This window comes from Myxocyprinus asiaticus, chromosome 28 (assembly GCF_019703515.2).
Source record: "Myxocyprinus asiaticus isolate MX2 ecotype Aquarium Trade chromosome 28, UBuf_Myxa_2, whole genome shotgun sequence".
Taxonomy (NCBI): Eukaryota; Metazoa; Chordata; class Actinopteri; order Cypriniformes; family Catostomidae; genus Myxocyprinus; species Myxocyprinus asiaticus.
Window position 1 is genome coordinate 37,154,202 of NC_059371.1, and position 13,677 is coordinate 37,167,878.

Here is a 13,677-nt window from a genome sequence, read left to right on the forward strand (position 1 = left end):
TGACAACTGAGACAAAAAAAACTACTAAACCACAAGACCTGAACTTATAGCCCTTAGTTGTGAAGTAAACAGAGGAAACTTTGTATTTTTATGTCAACACATAACATACACTAAATTATCAAATATCATTTATAAGTCTATTTAAAGGCATAGTTCACCAAAAATGAAAATTCTCTCATCATTTACTCAGCCTCATGCCATCCCAAATGTGTATGACTTTCTTTCTTCTGCTGAACATAATGAAGATTTTTAGAAAAATAGTTCAGCTCTCCCATAGTATGCAAGTAAATGGTGACCAAAATTTTGTAGCTCAAAAAAGCACATAAAGGCAGCATAAAAGTATTCATAAGACTCCAGTGGTTTAATCAATGTCTTCAGAAGCAATATGATAGGTGTGGGTGAAAAACAGATCAATATTTAAATCCTTTTTTACTATAAATTCTCCTCCCTGCCCAGTTGGTGGCGATATGCGCAAAGAATTTGAATCACCAAAAACAAAAGAAGAATATGAAAGTGGAGGTTGATAGTAAAAAAGACTTAAATATTGATCTGTTTCTTACCCACACCTATCACATCTCTTCTGAAGTCATGGATTTTACAACTGGAGTCGTATGGATCACTTTTATGCCTTTATATGCTTTTGGAGCTTCAAAATTTTGGTACTCATTCACTTGCACTCTTCATTTGTGTTGTGAATCTTCATCGTGACAGAAAGTCATATACATCTGGGATGGTATGAGGGTGAGTAAATGATGAGAGAATTTTCATTTTGGGGTGAACTATTCCTTTAACTGGTGTTTTTATTAATATTATTTAAAGATTTTTTTTATCAGTAAGTAGTGTTTGTGTAGTGTTTATCTCTGAAATAAAACACACAGATTTTGGTAACACTGCTTCAGATAAAAACAAAGCACTGTTGCTGTTTGTTTGTTTGCCAGTGTGGATGAACTATTTGTGTGTGTGTGTGTGTGTGTGTATATATATATATATATATATATAATCCTTTCTGTCAAGTCGCATAGTCAATTGCAGAAAACCTGAAAGCAGTTGTGACTAATTGCAAACACTGCAAAAATTGAGGAAAATGTTTGGGTAAAAAATTACATTCTTGAAATTATTACAAATAAAAACATAGAAGGGAAAGTATATAAACAACAACAGCAGAATACTATTCTAGATTCACAGTGCATGTCTCCACAAAACAAGAAAAATATTGTGTAATAAGACAGCCATGATTAATAAAGAAATGTCTTGTCTTTCTATGGTTCACATCCATTTTTAAAATATAGTCTCACATAGCACTCTGATTAAGAGTTTTAAGAGTGTCATTTACTTCATTTGTAAATGATTCCATTCTTTTTAAAGTCTCCCAGATTCTTCACCTTTACTCATCCCTGGTTAAGTCCTCCACCTAAGGTCATGTGACTTCATTGTGACGGCTCTCAGTGTTACAGATGCCGATCAAACTGAATTAAACCCACTTTTCTCCTCATCATAAAGGGTTGAATTAAAATAGTGGCTATTTTTCTTAAGTTTAGGTTCCACTGTGACCTTCACGAGGTATCTGCGAGGTTTCATCGATGGTCACCACCAGTTCTTCTGGCTTAATAGTGCTCGTGGAGACGGAGTGATTGTAAGTGATGCAGTGTGTGTCCACTGGACGAGACAGTTCGTTCATTTCATTCATGCTGATGCAGTTTACCTCACTCTTGCTCCTCCGATTGTCTGAACGTGGCCCAAACACCCACTCTGGTGAAAGACAAAGGTTGATTGTTACTATGCGGACATGCTAAATCCAAAGCACCTCATTTTATGCCAATATGTGCTCAAAGGTGAGGAAAAGTCTGCTGGCACTAAACTCAGGTTACAGCAAACTTTTAAAGAGGCCGCAAGATGATGAAAAGTTATTTATCGGGGACGTTTCAACACTAGCACCTCTGCTGTCACTGCCGTAGAAATGCAAGATAAAATATTACTGCCTGTATTGGGGGACCCTTGAATATTGTCTTGGACAATGGTGGACCTTTGAGTTACAAAGGTTGAGAACCACGGCATTATTCAGTTACGAATCTGTCTGGACAGTGACTATGGCGTCAGATTAATATCACCGGATCTTGAATTTGAAAAAGCCTTTAGAATTCATGATCTTGAAAAAAGACCGAGTGTAATTTGATGTTATTGAAAAATGTTGCTGTTCATTTTAAATATTTGAAAATATTTTGTGTGAATTCACCTCATAGAAATTTGGGTTGTGAAATTCAAATTTGAATTATTCAAGTGGTGGATTTCATGTCTCAATATTCAGGTTGTTAAATATGGGTTGAGAAATTCAGGTTGCAAAATTCGAGGATGACATTCGGGAATGCAAGGAAGAGCAAACAAGTGTCGATGTAATCTGTCTCTCTCTTGGGCAATTGCAAAGCGATGGAAACAGCTCTCTGCACAGCTTCCTGTTCTTCACACAATGCTGTTTTATGACATCTAAACACTTTTACTAGTGTTATAAGGACTGATTTATAAGGCAATACCTTTTAAAGTTTGCATTACATAACTACAAAATGATGTGATTTCTTCAGCAACTGAACTTTTCATCTCACATCTAATTTATTACACTATTGGTGAGGTTTAGGTTCAAGGTTTAGTGTATGGAGGTCAGTTTTGTTGATTTAAACTCGATAAAGCCTCTTCTGTTTGGGTGGAAATGCAACTCGCTTTTAGTGTCACTCAGTTGAAATTTCACCACAGAACTTCCACGATATGTGTAATGAACCACTTAATATCATTTTGCAAAAAATGTCACATCATTCTACGACAACATATGACAAGTAAGACATTTTGACTTACAGAGTCACCCAATGCAATAATTATTCACACATTCTACACATTATTATTCAAAGACAAATATCGAGTTATAATAGTCCATGACTTAATTAACAGGTTTGGTTTAAAGATGTTGAAAAGGTTTAATGTTAAGCTGATAAGAAAGTAATTATTTGAATCATTCTTTAAGAAAGCTGGATGAATCTCACATAACCTAAGGTAAATTTTTAGTTTTGATAAAAATTAAAATGAAAAGAATAAGAATTTATACTTAGATAAAATTAAGCATATTTTTAGGACCATTAGAATTTTTTGCATTATGACTATTTTAATTACAAGCAAATTTCCCCCATTCTCATTCCTATAATGCAAAAACATAATGTTATATATTTTTTAAATTGCATAGTATTCATAGGCCCTCATCATGGTAACATTTGTTGTACTGCATTTAAGTTGTTATTTTTATTTATTTATTTTTTATCAGTAATGTAAAATCATTGTATTACAGTATTTTTACTGTAAGATTTCTTTTCCATTTTATTCTGGGGTGAAATGTTTTCATGAGAATCATTTCATAAAAAAATTTCCTGCCTGTTTTATAGCCTGCCATGAGTCCCATAAGTCATTTATAAGTCCCATCACTTATAAAAGTAACAGTTTTGAAAAACTTGAAAAAATTATGAGGATGTTAGAGATGGTATAGTGATGTTTGCCAAAGATGTAACGGACACTAAAGAACATGTTTTACTAGTAGAGTCACAATGATCTTTTACTAGGATAAAGAGAGACAGAGAGAGAACGAGAGAGAGAGAGAGAGAGAGAGAGAGAGTTGAGAGAGAGAGAGAGAGAGAGAGAGCTTGCTTTCTGTTCGGCTATGGTGAAAGAAATGGTACCGAGGGAATCTCACTAGGAAGATGATCTTCACATTTACACCTCCCATGACTTCCCCAAATGCACAGAACACCATCTACAGTACAAGCAGGGAGCAAGAGTGCTTGGTGTAACCAGGGCTTTTGGAGAAATCTCTTAGGTACTGTTGAGTGCTGCACTCTTTGCTTCTTCTGTGTGTGTGTGTGTGTGTGTGTGTGTGCGTGTCCTGCCTGCTACATCGCTTCAGGTAAACATCAAGGTCTTTGAAAAACAGAAGTGAGGGGCTGTGGAAAATTTTTATGTAATTCTGTTTTCTTGACCCTTTCCGGATGCTCAGCCCTGATATTTGCGAAAGACAAACAGCAGAGATGACATGCTTTTACTTTGGTACTGTACTTTGGTTTGTCTGACATTTTCGATATTGCGCTTTATATAAAGAATACACACTGTAAAAAGTGACAATGTGCAGTTACTTCAAAGTAACTTCGTGATCTGACCCTTTAAGATTACTTTGGTTGAGGTAACTTAATGCAGTCAGGCTGATTCTGTCATTTTAAAGGAATATTAAGAGTTCAATACAAGTTCAACTGACAGCATTTTTGGCATAATGTTGATTACCACAAAACTCAATTTGAATTGTCCCTCCTTTTATTTAAAAAAAAAAACAAAACAAAAAGTGAAGCTCTAACAATGGAAGGGAATGGGGCCAATCCATAAACCTTTTCAAAATTATAGCAATGTTAAGATTATTTTTATGTGATAAAATCGATTCTTAACCCTACCCAAGTTTGAACAGAATTAATCTAAGTGCTTTTATCAAATTAAAGCTTCACACTTTTGCTTTCAAGCCCTAAAATCAAGTGCAATTGCAATTTCATTCTGAGGTTTTTCTCCGATTATTGCATCATCAGCGTCCTATTGTATATTTCATTTCCTGGCAACATAGATATAAATCAAGACAGCTCAATCATTATAATTTGGTAGTGTAAATGGGCTGTACAGTATGCAATGCATCCCCTGCTCTATTTGTTGCCTGCGCTGCTCCGGACAGTATGTGTTGAATGTTCTCTATCAGCCTCTCTCACCCGCTTGAAATATGCTAAACTTCTCTCCTATTGTTCATTGTTTTGTAATATATATCTGTTTAATGTTTTATGTCTGTACAGCATCCTTGAACTTTGGAAAGGTGCTATACAAAATAAACTTATTATTATTATTATTAATCATATTGATTGACTGATACACGAATCATGTCTAGTATTAAAAGTGATCGATAGCTCTTTAATATCACCTGCTGGTGGAGTCCCTGAACTGCAAATGCAGGAACTGAGTTTAGTATTTGCGCCAAGATTAGACATGTTCTGAAACGTATTAGCGCAATGACCTCTTTCTCAGGAAAATTGCTAATTGTGCTTTGCACTACTACATTAACATACAAGCTCCAAAAAGCACAGAAATGCATCATAAAAGTAATCCATAAGACTCCAGTGTTTTAATCCATGTCTTCTAAATCGATTCAATTGAATCCAATTATAGGTGAGAACAGACCAAAATATAATTCCTTTCTCACTATAAATATTGATATCAGCAGTCTCCTTGGCGATTTCAAGCTCGATTGCACTTCCTAACACCATCTAGTGCTCTGCACATGCGACAAGCACTAGGAAACACAATCAAGCTCATGATCATGAAATCATGATTGTGCCTAGAGGCTGCAATGGCAAGATGTAGAGTAAAAAAAAAAAAAAAAAAAAATATATATATATATATATATATATATATATATATATATATATATTTGGTCTGTTCTCACCCAGAATCAATTAGATCGCTTCAGAAGACATGGATCTTCTTTAACCACCGTATGGATTACTTTTATGCTGCCTTTATGTGCTTTTTGGCGCTTCAAAGTACAATCCATTCACATTGTATGGACCTACAGAGCTGAGATATTCTTCAAAAATCTTCATTTGTTTTCTGCAGAAGAAAGAAAGTTATATATATATATATATGCAATGGAGAATTTTCATTTTTGGGTGAACTATTCCTTTAAGTTACAACAACAAAAGTAATTCTTACACACTGTAAACCCCAGTGCTTAAAGTAATTAACTGTATTGAGTTGGGAAAAAAAATAATTATTGAAATGAGTTCAAATAAATTAATCTTGATGAATATTTAGAACTTTCCCTTTCTTTTGAGTTTGAAACTGACACCTTTTAAGTAACCTGAACTGTTTTACTGTTTTGAGTTTAATGGACATTTTTTTTTTTTTTTTTTTGGTAAACTCAAATTGGGCAGGGGATTTCTTGTTCCCAGCATGCTTTGCATGGGACTCGATAGGGAAAGTAAATGTTAAAATGAAATGTTACTTTATGTGTTTTTGCAACATGAATGCAAAGGGGTTAACTTGTTTGTGTTTAATGTTTTGTTATGTTGCCATTTAGAAGAGTTTCAGTTATGTTGGCGTTTTGGGGGTTTCCATTACGGTGAAGAGTGGAGCATGAGCTTAGGTTGAGGGCCGATAGCAAATGTATATCTTACTTACTGCTTTATCCATTATTAAGCAAGTCACTAGTCAGGCTTAACTTGGGTGAATAAAGTGATGGAAATAACTGATTAGTGTTGGAAAAATGTTTTAAAGTTATGTGCCATCAAAATGTATGAGTTAGTTTACTCAATTGTTCAAGTTAAGAGCAATTAGCATGCATAAGTAGTACAAAATCAAAACCTGACAGTTCCACTTACTTAAATTTGGAATTTATTAACTTATTCGGGTTTACGGTGCATGTCAGATCAGGTAGAAACAGCTCCTTAAATAGTAGCAAATGCACATTTTCACTTGATATAGTGTAGTGACATCTAAATAGGCTACACCATGTTTTCAAATAAAATGAATAAAGAAAAGAACGATGGATGGATGGATGGATGGATGGGCTAGGTGTTTTTCAGAGTTGAAACATTGCTTCATGTCAGTACTGATGCAGACAGTGGTGTACTCCATCAAGGACCTAACAAAAGTAATAGCACTTTAACAACACACACTCATACAATTTGTTTTTCCACATTAAAATGACCATAGTCTTCATTGTGGTGTTACAATATTGGTTAATAAGACATTTAGAATAGGTAAACAGATGAGATCTAAATCTCTAATAACATGAATGAATGAATGAATGAGTGAATGGATGAATGAATGAATGAACGAACGAACGAATGAATGGAGACAAGAGGTATACTTTCTCAAGAGTCTACAACATGAGTCTATTTAACACTAACCCACACATTCGTGAACGAGATCCTTCACCAGGTGGCCCACGATCGCGTACACCACTGCAACCACCACCAGCGCGGCCATGACCAGGTAAAGCACTGCCTTTGGCAGCGGTATGGAGTCCCTCGGCGGCGTCCTGTTGTCCGTGTGCTGCAGGTCATTCTCCGAGTACGAGTACTGGAAGACATGCTCCATCCCGGACGTGTGATTAGAGTTGAGCGGCGGGTGACTGGCGCTCATCCCGCTCAGGTCGGGCTCCAGAGCCGTCACCATGGTGCTCGTCACCACATCCACCTGATCCATACTCTGATGAACAAACCCAGCTGATTTATTGACAAGAGGCAAGATGTGAGAAAGAAAATAGCTCCAGTCCTTGATAGCTGTGGTGTTGCATAAAAACATAATGCCTTAGGACGCTAGTGACCTCCGGCATCACCAACTCTACTCTAGCGGGCGAATGCTGAAGTCCCGTTCAGTTTACCCCAATTTGGATGTCAGTTTCCTCAGGCAATAATACAGCATGGTCTGTCTGCTGTGGAAGGAATGTCTATGCCCTTGATTACTGTTCTAATAAATGACAACCATACGTTAAAATGATCTGTAATCATATCATACATGCATGTATGATTTAAACGAAATACTTTAAATAAGTACGTTTCTTTCTATTGAAAACATTCCGAAATTCAATAATGTTCTCCGGTAAAGTATTTCCGCATAATGACGATTGTGCGACGATCATTTGCGTCCATAAAACTCCTATAACCGTAATAAATATCCATCAGCAATTGTTGTCAAATGTCGCAGCAAACAGGCTGAAGAACCGATCGCGCGAGACTCGCCAAACAACTGTATATTAACTTAAAAATGTTGCTCTATATTACACTTTTAGGTTAACAACAAAACAAACTTGCGTTTAGAATAATAGGCTGCGTTCCCAAATTCAATTACGCTCTCCACACAAACTATTTCCACTTAAAACAAGATATTTTCGACGGTTATTTGGTGTCAATAAAAAGTCCTAAAGGGTAATAAATATCCTTCAGCAGAGTGTACACGTAAAACACGCCGCTTAAATTAATACGTCTTCAAAACATTCTCAAATTCAACGAGGCTCTCCAAGTATTCCACAGTAAAGACATTTTCGACGGTCATTCGCTTCCATAAAAAAGACGTTAGAAGTAGTAAATAATATCCCTCGGCTGACTACTGTCGAAGCCTTCACGTCACACACGTCACAAACTGATCAAACGTTGTACCTCGAACGCATCATCATTTAAATTTCTTCAAGAGCTCCAATTTTTTTGCACGCGGGAAGAATTCAAACGAGCGCGTCAGCGCGACCAGCGCCAACGGTCAAGATCGTAACGACAGTCGCCTCAGCGAGTCTGCCTAGTGTTTACTCTGTGTGTGTGTGTGTGTGTGTGTGTGTGTGTGTGTGGTTTTCGGATTCTTTTCTCAGGCGATGTGTGGCAGTTCAAGGCAATGTGAGGACGCTGCTCCAAACTAGTGGCAAATATGGGGTTATTTTTGTTTCATATAAACATACAAATGGAAAGAGATTTACAAATAAAAAGTTAGGAGTTTCACAAAAATAAAGTGAATTCACAAATGAATAAAATGAGATTTGCAAATTTAAAAAAAATTTATTTACAAATATATATTTTTTAACTCACAAACGCAACTCTGTCCAGCATTCATTTGTGAATCGTACGCATTTAGTTGTGTATCGTCTCCTGTGCATTTGCGGATCGCTACGCGCATTTGTCAATTTTGAAACAAATCTAGCGTCAAGACCTGCACACAAATCCACAAATAGGTGGACTCCACCCATCATCTACTCAAGCCAGTCAGATAACGGCCCAATCGTAGCACGTTCTATCGTCAACCAATCACACTTTGTTTTACTATCAAGGTGGGACCAGAGTCACAGCGCTCTCATGAGCACATACAGGCTGTGTCTTGTTTTGAAGGCTGCGCACTAGGTAGGGTGCGTCCTTTGAAGGCTGCAGTATACCGAGCGTCCTCCTTTAAACAAGTCTCGTTTAAACAAGACGGCCTTCAGAGGACAAACGGAAACAGAACGTAACATGGTTGCCTTGACAGCACGCCACTCTTTAACAAGCGCAAGCGCTTTGAGTGAGAAGGGAACAAAGTCCTTTTGGAAGGGAATGTATGAGGTAAATAGGAGAGTTATAATGAAATAGAGAGATAAGAACATAGATTTTACAGGTGTACTTTTAGTCTATAATACTTTTATTTTAATCATATATTACTATAATTATACATATATACTCTGCACCCATCTACTGAGGTACTTCAACTTGGGAATTAACATTACTTGCGTTTGAACATCATATTTTGAGCAAATTGGCGTAATTTTATTGAGACAAATTATGTTCATTTCCGTTGAATTCCCGTGAAAGAGGGTCACATTCGAAGGTTGCATTCGGAGTGTCCTGCTCGCTTTTCTGAAACGAGACAGCCTCGATGACGTATGCGGCCGACAAATGCGACCTCAGGAGGACGCAGCCTTCCAAACGAGACACAGCCACAGATAAGCGCCAAGGCCGCAAACGTTTAAAGAAACGGACACCATCAAAGGAATACTATGACTTAAGGTTCATATCATTTTCTCTCCGTTATAAACTTGTACTGTCTTGTTAAATGTCGACAGCTGAAAATTGCCCATTTGTAGAGTGTCCTGATCATTAGCTTTATATCTAACCTGGCTGACTGTTTGAGTCTGCTATTTAAATTTTAACCAAGTTTCTTGACTGAAACTCCTAGCTACATAATGGAAAATGTATGTATGTGTCGTCAAAACCTTTACTCTTAATTTTACATGGCAGATCCAGACAGACACACTACTAGACACTACAAAAGATCAATAGTACAGATAGTGTCTTTATAAAACATGAATCATATTAGATGATCTTAGGAGCACAAACCATAAATTAATACCCTTTATTACACAGTATACAATATCTGCTATGCCAATAATTTGGTTTCACATTATGTAAATGTATTTAATAAAAGCAGTTGTAAGGTAATATTTATTAGTATTTTGCATTTTAGCACTTTTGTGTGAATGTTTTAGGAGGTACTATTATGGGGTTCCTTTATAAATACAGCTTCATGTTCTGACAGTTGGTTATTGGTTATTGCCATATTTTTCAGATGTTTCCCCTGTGCACTGCCCATCAACTTTGAGCACTTGACTCACCTGCTCCAAAACTCAGTGGTTCCAGCTCCAATATAGGACACCTTTTAAAATGTGTTATATGAGATTCTTTATTTTTCTGTTGTGCCAGATTTCTTTTAAGTTACAATGTCATGTCTTGAAATGAAAGTGCAATACAAAATGTAAATAAACCGTAACATTGTCTTGGGTTGACTTACTTAAAAATGAAAATTCTGTCATTTACTCACCCTCGTGTTTTTTTTTGTTTTTTTTTAAACGTACTATTTTGTTTCTTCTGTGGAATATGAGAATACATTGTAAAATGTAGATGCTGCTAATGAGGCTGAAATGAAAGTGAGGCTGTCAGTCCCTATCATAATTCCTGACGTCACCTTTTGAGTTCCTCCCACAGAAGAAAGTCAGTCATTTGGGTTTGGAACAACATGAATATGAGTATAAATGTTGACTCATATCATTTGATAAAATATTTTTTGTCATTTAGTTGACAGATCTTTTATTGAGTTCTATCAAGGCATGTTGAGGTAAATAGGATGAGAGGGTGCTGGTTAGGAGAGTTCACATGTACCTTGGTGTGGGTTGAGGCTTCAAGGATGCAGAGGGAGTCACAAACGATGGTATGGAGTAGGTCAGCAAACCTAGGTGATCACCTGGCACTTCAGACACTTGTATCCAACTTAACTCTACTACAGAGCACTTCAGTGTATGTATGACTTACTTTCTTCTGCTGAACACAAAGATTTTTAGAAAAACTAACTAGTAGTTACTAAGCCCTTAGTGTGAACTTTACGTCTCAACTTAAGTGAGAACTTACGCACAGCTGGTGCAACCCTACCCAGGAAATCAGCAGTTACAGAAATACTCAGACCAGCCCATCTGGCACCAACAATCATGCCACGGTTCAAATCAGTGAGATCACATTTTTTACCCATTCTGATGGTTGATGTGAACATTAACTGAAGCTCCTGACCAGTATCATGATTTTATGCACTGCACTGCTGCCACATGATTGGTTGATTAGATAATCGCATGGATGATTGTTGGTGCCAGATGAGCTGGTTTGAGTATTTCTGTAACTGCTGATCTCCTGGGATTTTCACACACAACAGTCTCTAGAATTTACTCCGAATGCTGCTAAAAACAAAAAACATCCAGTGAGCGGCAGTTCTGTGCATGGAAATGCCTTGTTGATAAGAGAGGTCAACAGAGAATGGCCAGACAGGTTTGAACTGACAAAGTCTATGGTAACTCAGATAACCGCTCTGTACAATTGTGGTGAGAGGAATATAATCTCAGAATGCTATTTACTTTGTATTTAATCATTAATAACTCAAACGATTGAGTACAAAATTGAGGATATGAGGAATACCCAAAATCCCATGTGTTTGAATTATTTAATTATGTTTCCTTGGTCAAAGGGGGCATTTAAATAGTTATTGAGAATTTATAGAGGTTTTAACTCTTTTGTAGTATTTTTTATGTTGTTTTGTTGCAAATAGTTGTTTCGTGTAATGACACCATTAGGGTGAACTGTGTTCTCTTTGCTCAAGTTGGACTAAGTCTATTACAGTTCACATTATGCATGTGCAACTGCAGTAAAGGTTTATATGCATTTCAGTGGAGAATTACATTAATGACTGACCTTGAATCGGTTATTATCTTCTTAATTTAAGCTGTGTTATTGTATGATCTAAATTTAAGTCAATTCAACTAGAATTATTAAGTTGAAACAACAATATTTAAAGAGCAAGTCTACTTGCATCTAGTTAAATTGTCTTACATAGTAAAGTTCATTCTATATGAACGGCAAGTTAAGTAAACTTGATAACACAATGTTTGGAGACACCATTACTTAATTTAATTGAGATAATGAGTTTACTCATTCAGTTGAGTAAAGTTAACTTATTAGGGTTTTCAGTGTGAGACGTCTAGCCCCAGTCTCTCCTACACAATCACCATTGCTTGCAGGGTAATAACGGTGGTCCGTGACCTCAAAACCACCAAGATAAACCATTATGCCGCTATCTCCCCAAATGCCATCAATAACTATCCGTGCAAACCACAAAAGTCACGTGTTCCCTTTTCTGATCACGTCTCGAGATATCCTTCAGCCCACGCTGATAAGAGACGAGGAGACGGAGCGGAAACATCCTCTGTGTGCTGACCTGTGCTTTACGACTCCTACAGCTGGAGAGAGAGAGATATTCATCTTTGTACTGTCTGACCAGCTTCCTTTACAATACAATAGAAAAATCTCTTCTTATTGAATGTAATCTACCTAAGTAGGTCCTCATTTATGTATACCCTGCAGCAAAAAAAAAAAAAAAAAAAAAAGAAAACATCTTAAACCAGCCTAAGAAGGTTTTCTGGTCTTAGTTGGCCACAGAGCTGATTAGGCTGGTCTAGTTTGATGGTTTTAGAGGGGTTTTGGGCACTTGTCAGTTGGATTGACCATTTTAGCAAAGCAGCCATCCCAATTAAGAAATTGTTTTTATTTAGCCTTTCAGTGCCATCCATACCAGTCTGATTTACCTTCACAAGGCAAATATGACCTGATCACTAACTGCTTACCACTTTTTCTTCCCTAGAGATAATGAATTTCTCAGTAAGGACTTAAAAAAGAAAAGGAAAGAGATTTATAGTATGTTTTAGAAACAACCCATTCCAAGTCCAAGAAAGAGCCTGATTTTTATGAATGATGCATGAATGGAGGATTCTTACTGTCCCCTTTTCTGCATCCTTGAATTTTAAATTTTCTTTGAAATCCAGAGTTCTTGATTTTTTAGGACCAGCACCTGAAATTTGTGACTGATTCAATGGCAACTCCTGATTCAAACCCACAAGGTCATTGCACATTTAAAGGGACTCCAATTAGTGAATGTTTCAGCCCAGTCTTATGAGAAGTTGTAATAATATGAGATGGTGAAATCAAAAGAGTTGGCTCGTACAAAAACCTATGACTTTTACTCCCCTAAAGAAAAATATCCAACAAACCAAGAACAATGTTTTTAAGACTTTTTCCTAAGTTTAACCCATAACTCAAACCTAAACCTAGCCATAAAGTCTAACCTTTTAAACGCTAAACCTAACCGTGATTTTAATAGGAAAATGTATTTTGTGTACCACAGAAGAAAGCAAACATTGGGGTTTGGTATGAGACTTGAAAAGCGTTTGACAGGTTTTTGACATATACATCAGTCATTTGTATTGTGTAAAAAAATACTGTATGGAATGAGTAACCAAGTTTGTTCACAGATATTTTCTTTCTAAAAATAAGGTGTTGGATAGGAGGCTAGGTAAAAGTTTATGCCTGTGTTGTACTGACTTGAAATTCTGTTTGTTGATTGATTGGTCTCTATGGGAGTAAAAGTCGGACCTTTTTGTACGAGCCTAGTTGAACGGTAACCTATGATTTTGCCATCTCGTACAAATGAATAGGAGTAGTCATAAGGCTATGTTGGAAATTGTATTTAGGCCAAGAATTTGGGATTGATACAGTAAAATTGTTGCCAGTG

At 36.6% G+C, this 13,677-nt stretch overlaps 1 protein-coding gene across 1 annotated transcript; it reads right to left on the reverse strand.

The window, feature by feature from the left end:
• Positions 1-1,534: 1,534 nt before the first annotated feature.
• On the reverse strand, positions 1,535-7,801 carry LOC127418534 (uncharacterized). The gene is made up of 2 exons (XM_051659114.1): positions 6,969-7,801; positions 1,535-1,749 (listed from the first exon to the last, which is right to left on the reverse strand). The coding sequence occupies exons 1-2, from the start codon at positions 7,363-7,365 to the stop codon at positions 1,535-1,537; spliced, it is 612 nt and encodes a 203-aa protein (XP_051515074.1). The 5' UTR covers positions 7,366-7,801.
• Positions 7,802-13,677: the final 5,876 nt, after the last annotated feature.

Excerpts from the sequence above, each read along its gene's own strand:
- LOC127418534 (XM_051659114.1), bottom strand. The coding sequence starts at position 7,365 with ATGTTTTTATGCAACACCACAGCTATCAAGGACTGGAGCTATTTTCTT. Across the intron at positions 1,750-6,968 it reads TCTCGTTCACGAATGTGTGG|AGTGGGTGTTTGGGCCACGT; the intron begins GTTAGTGTTAAA and ends GTCTTTCACCAG.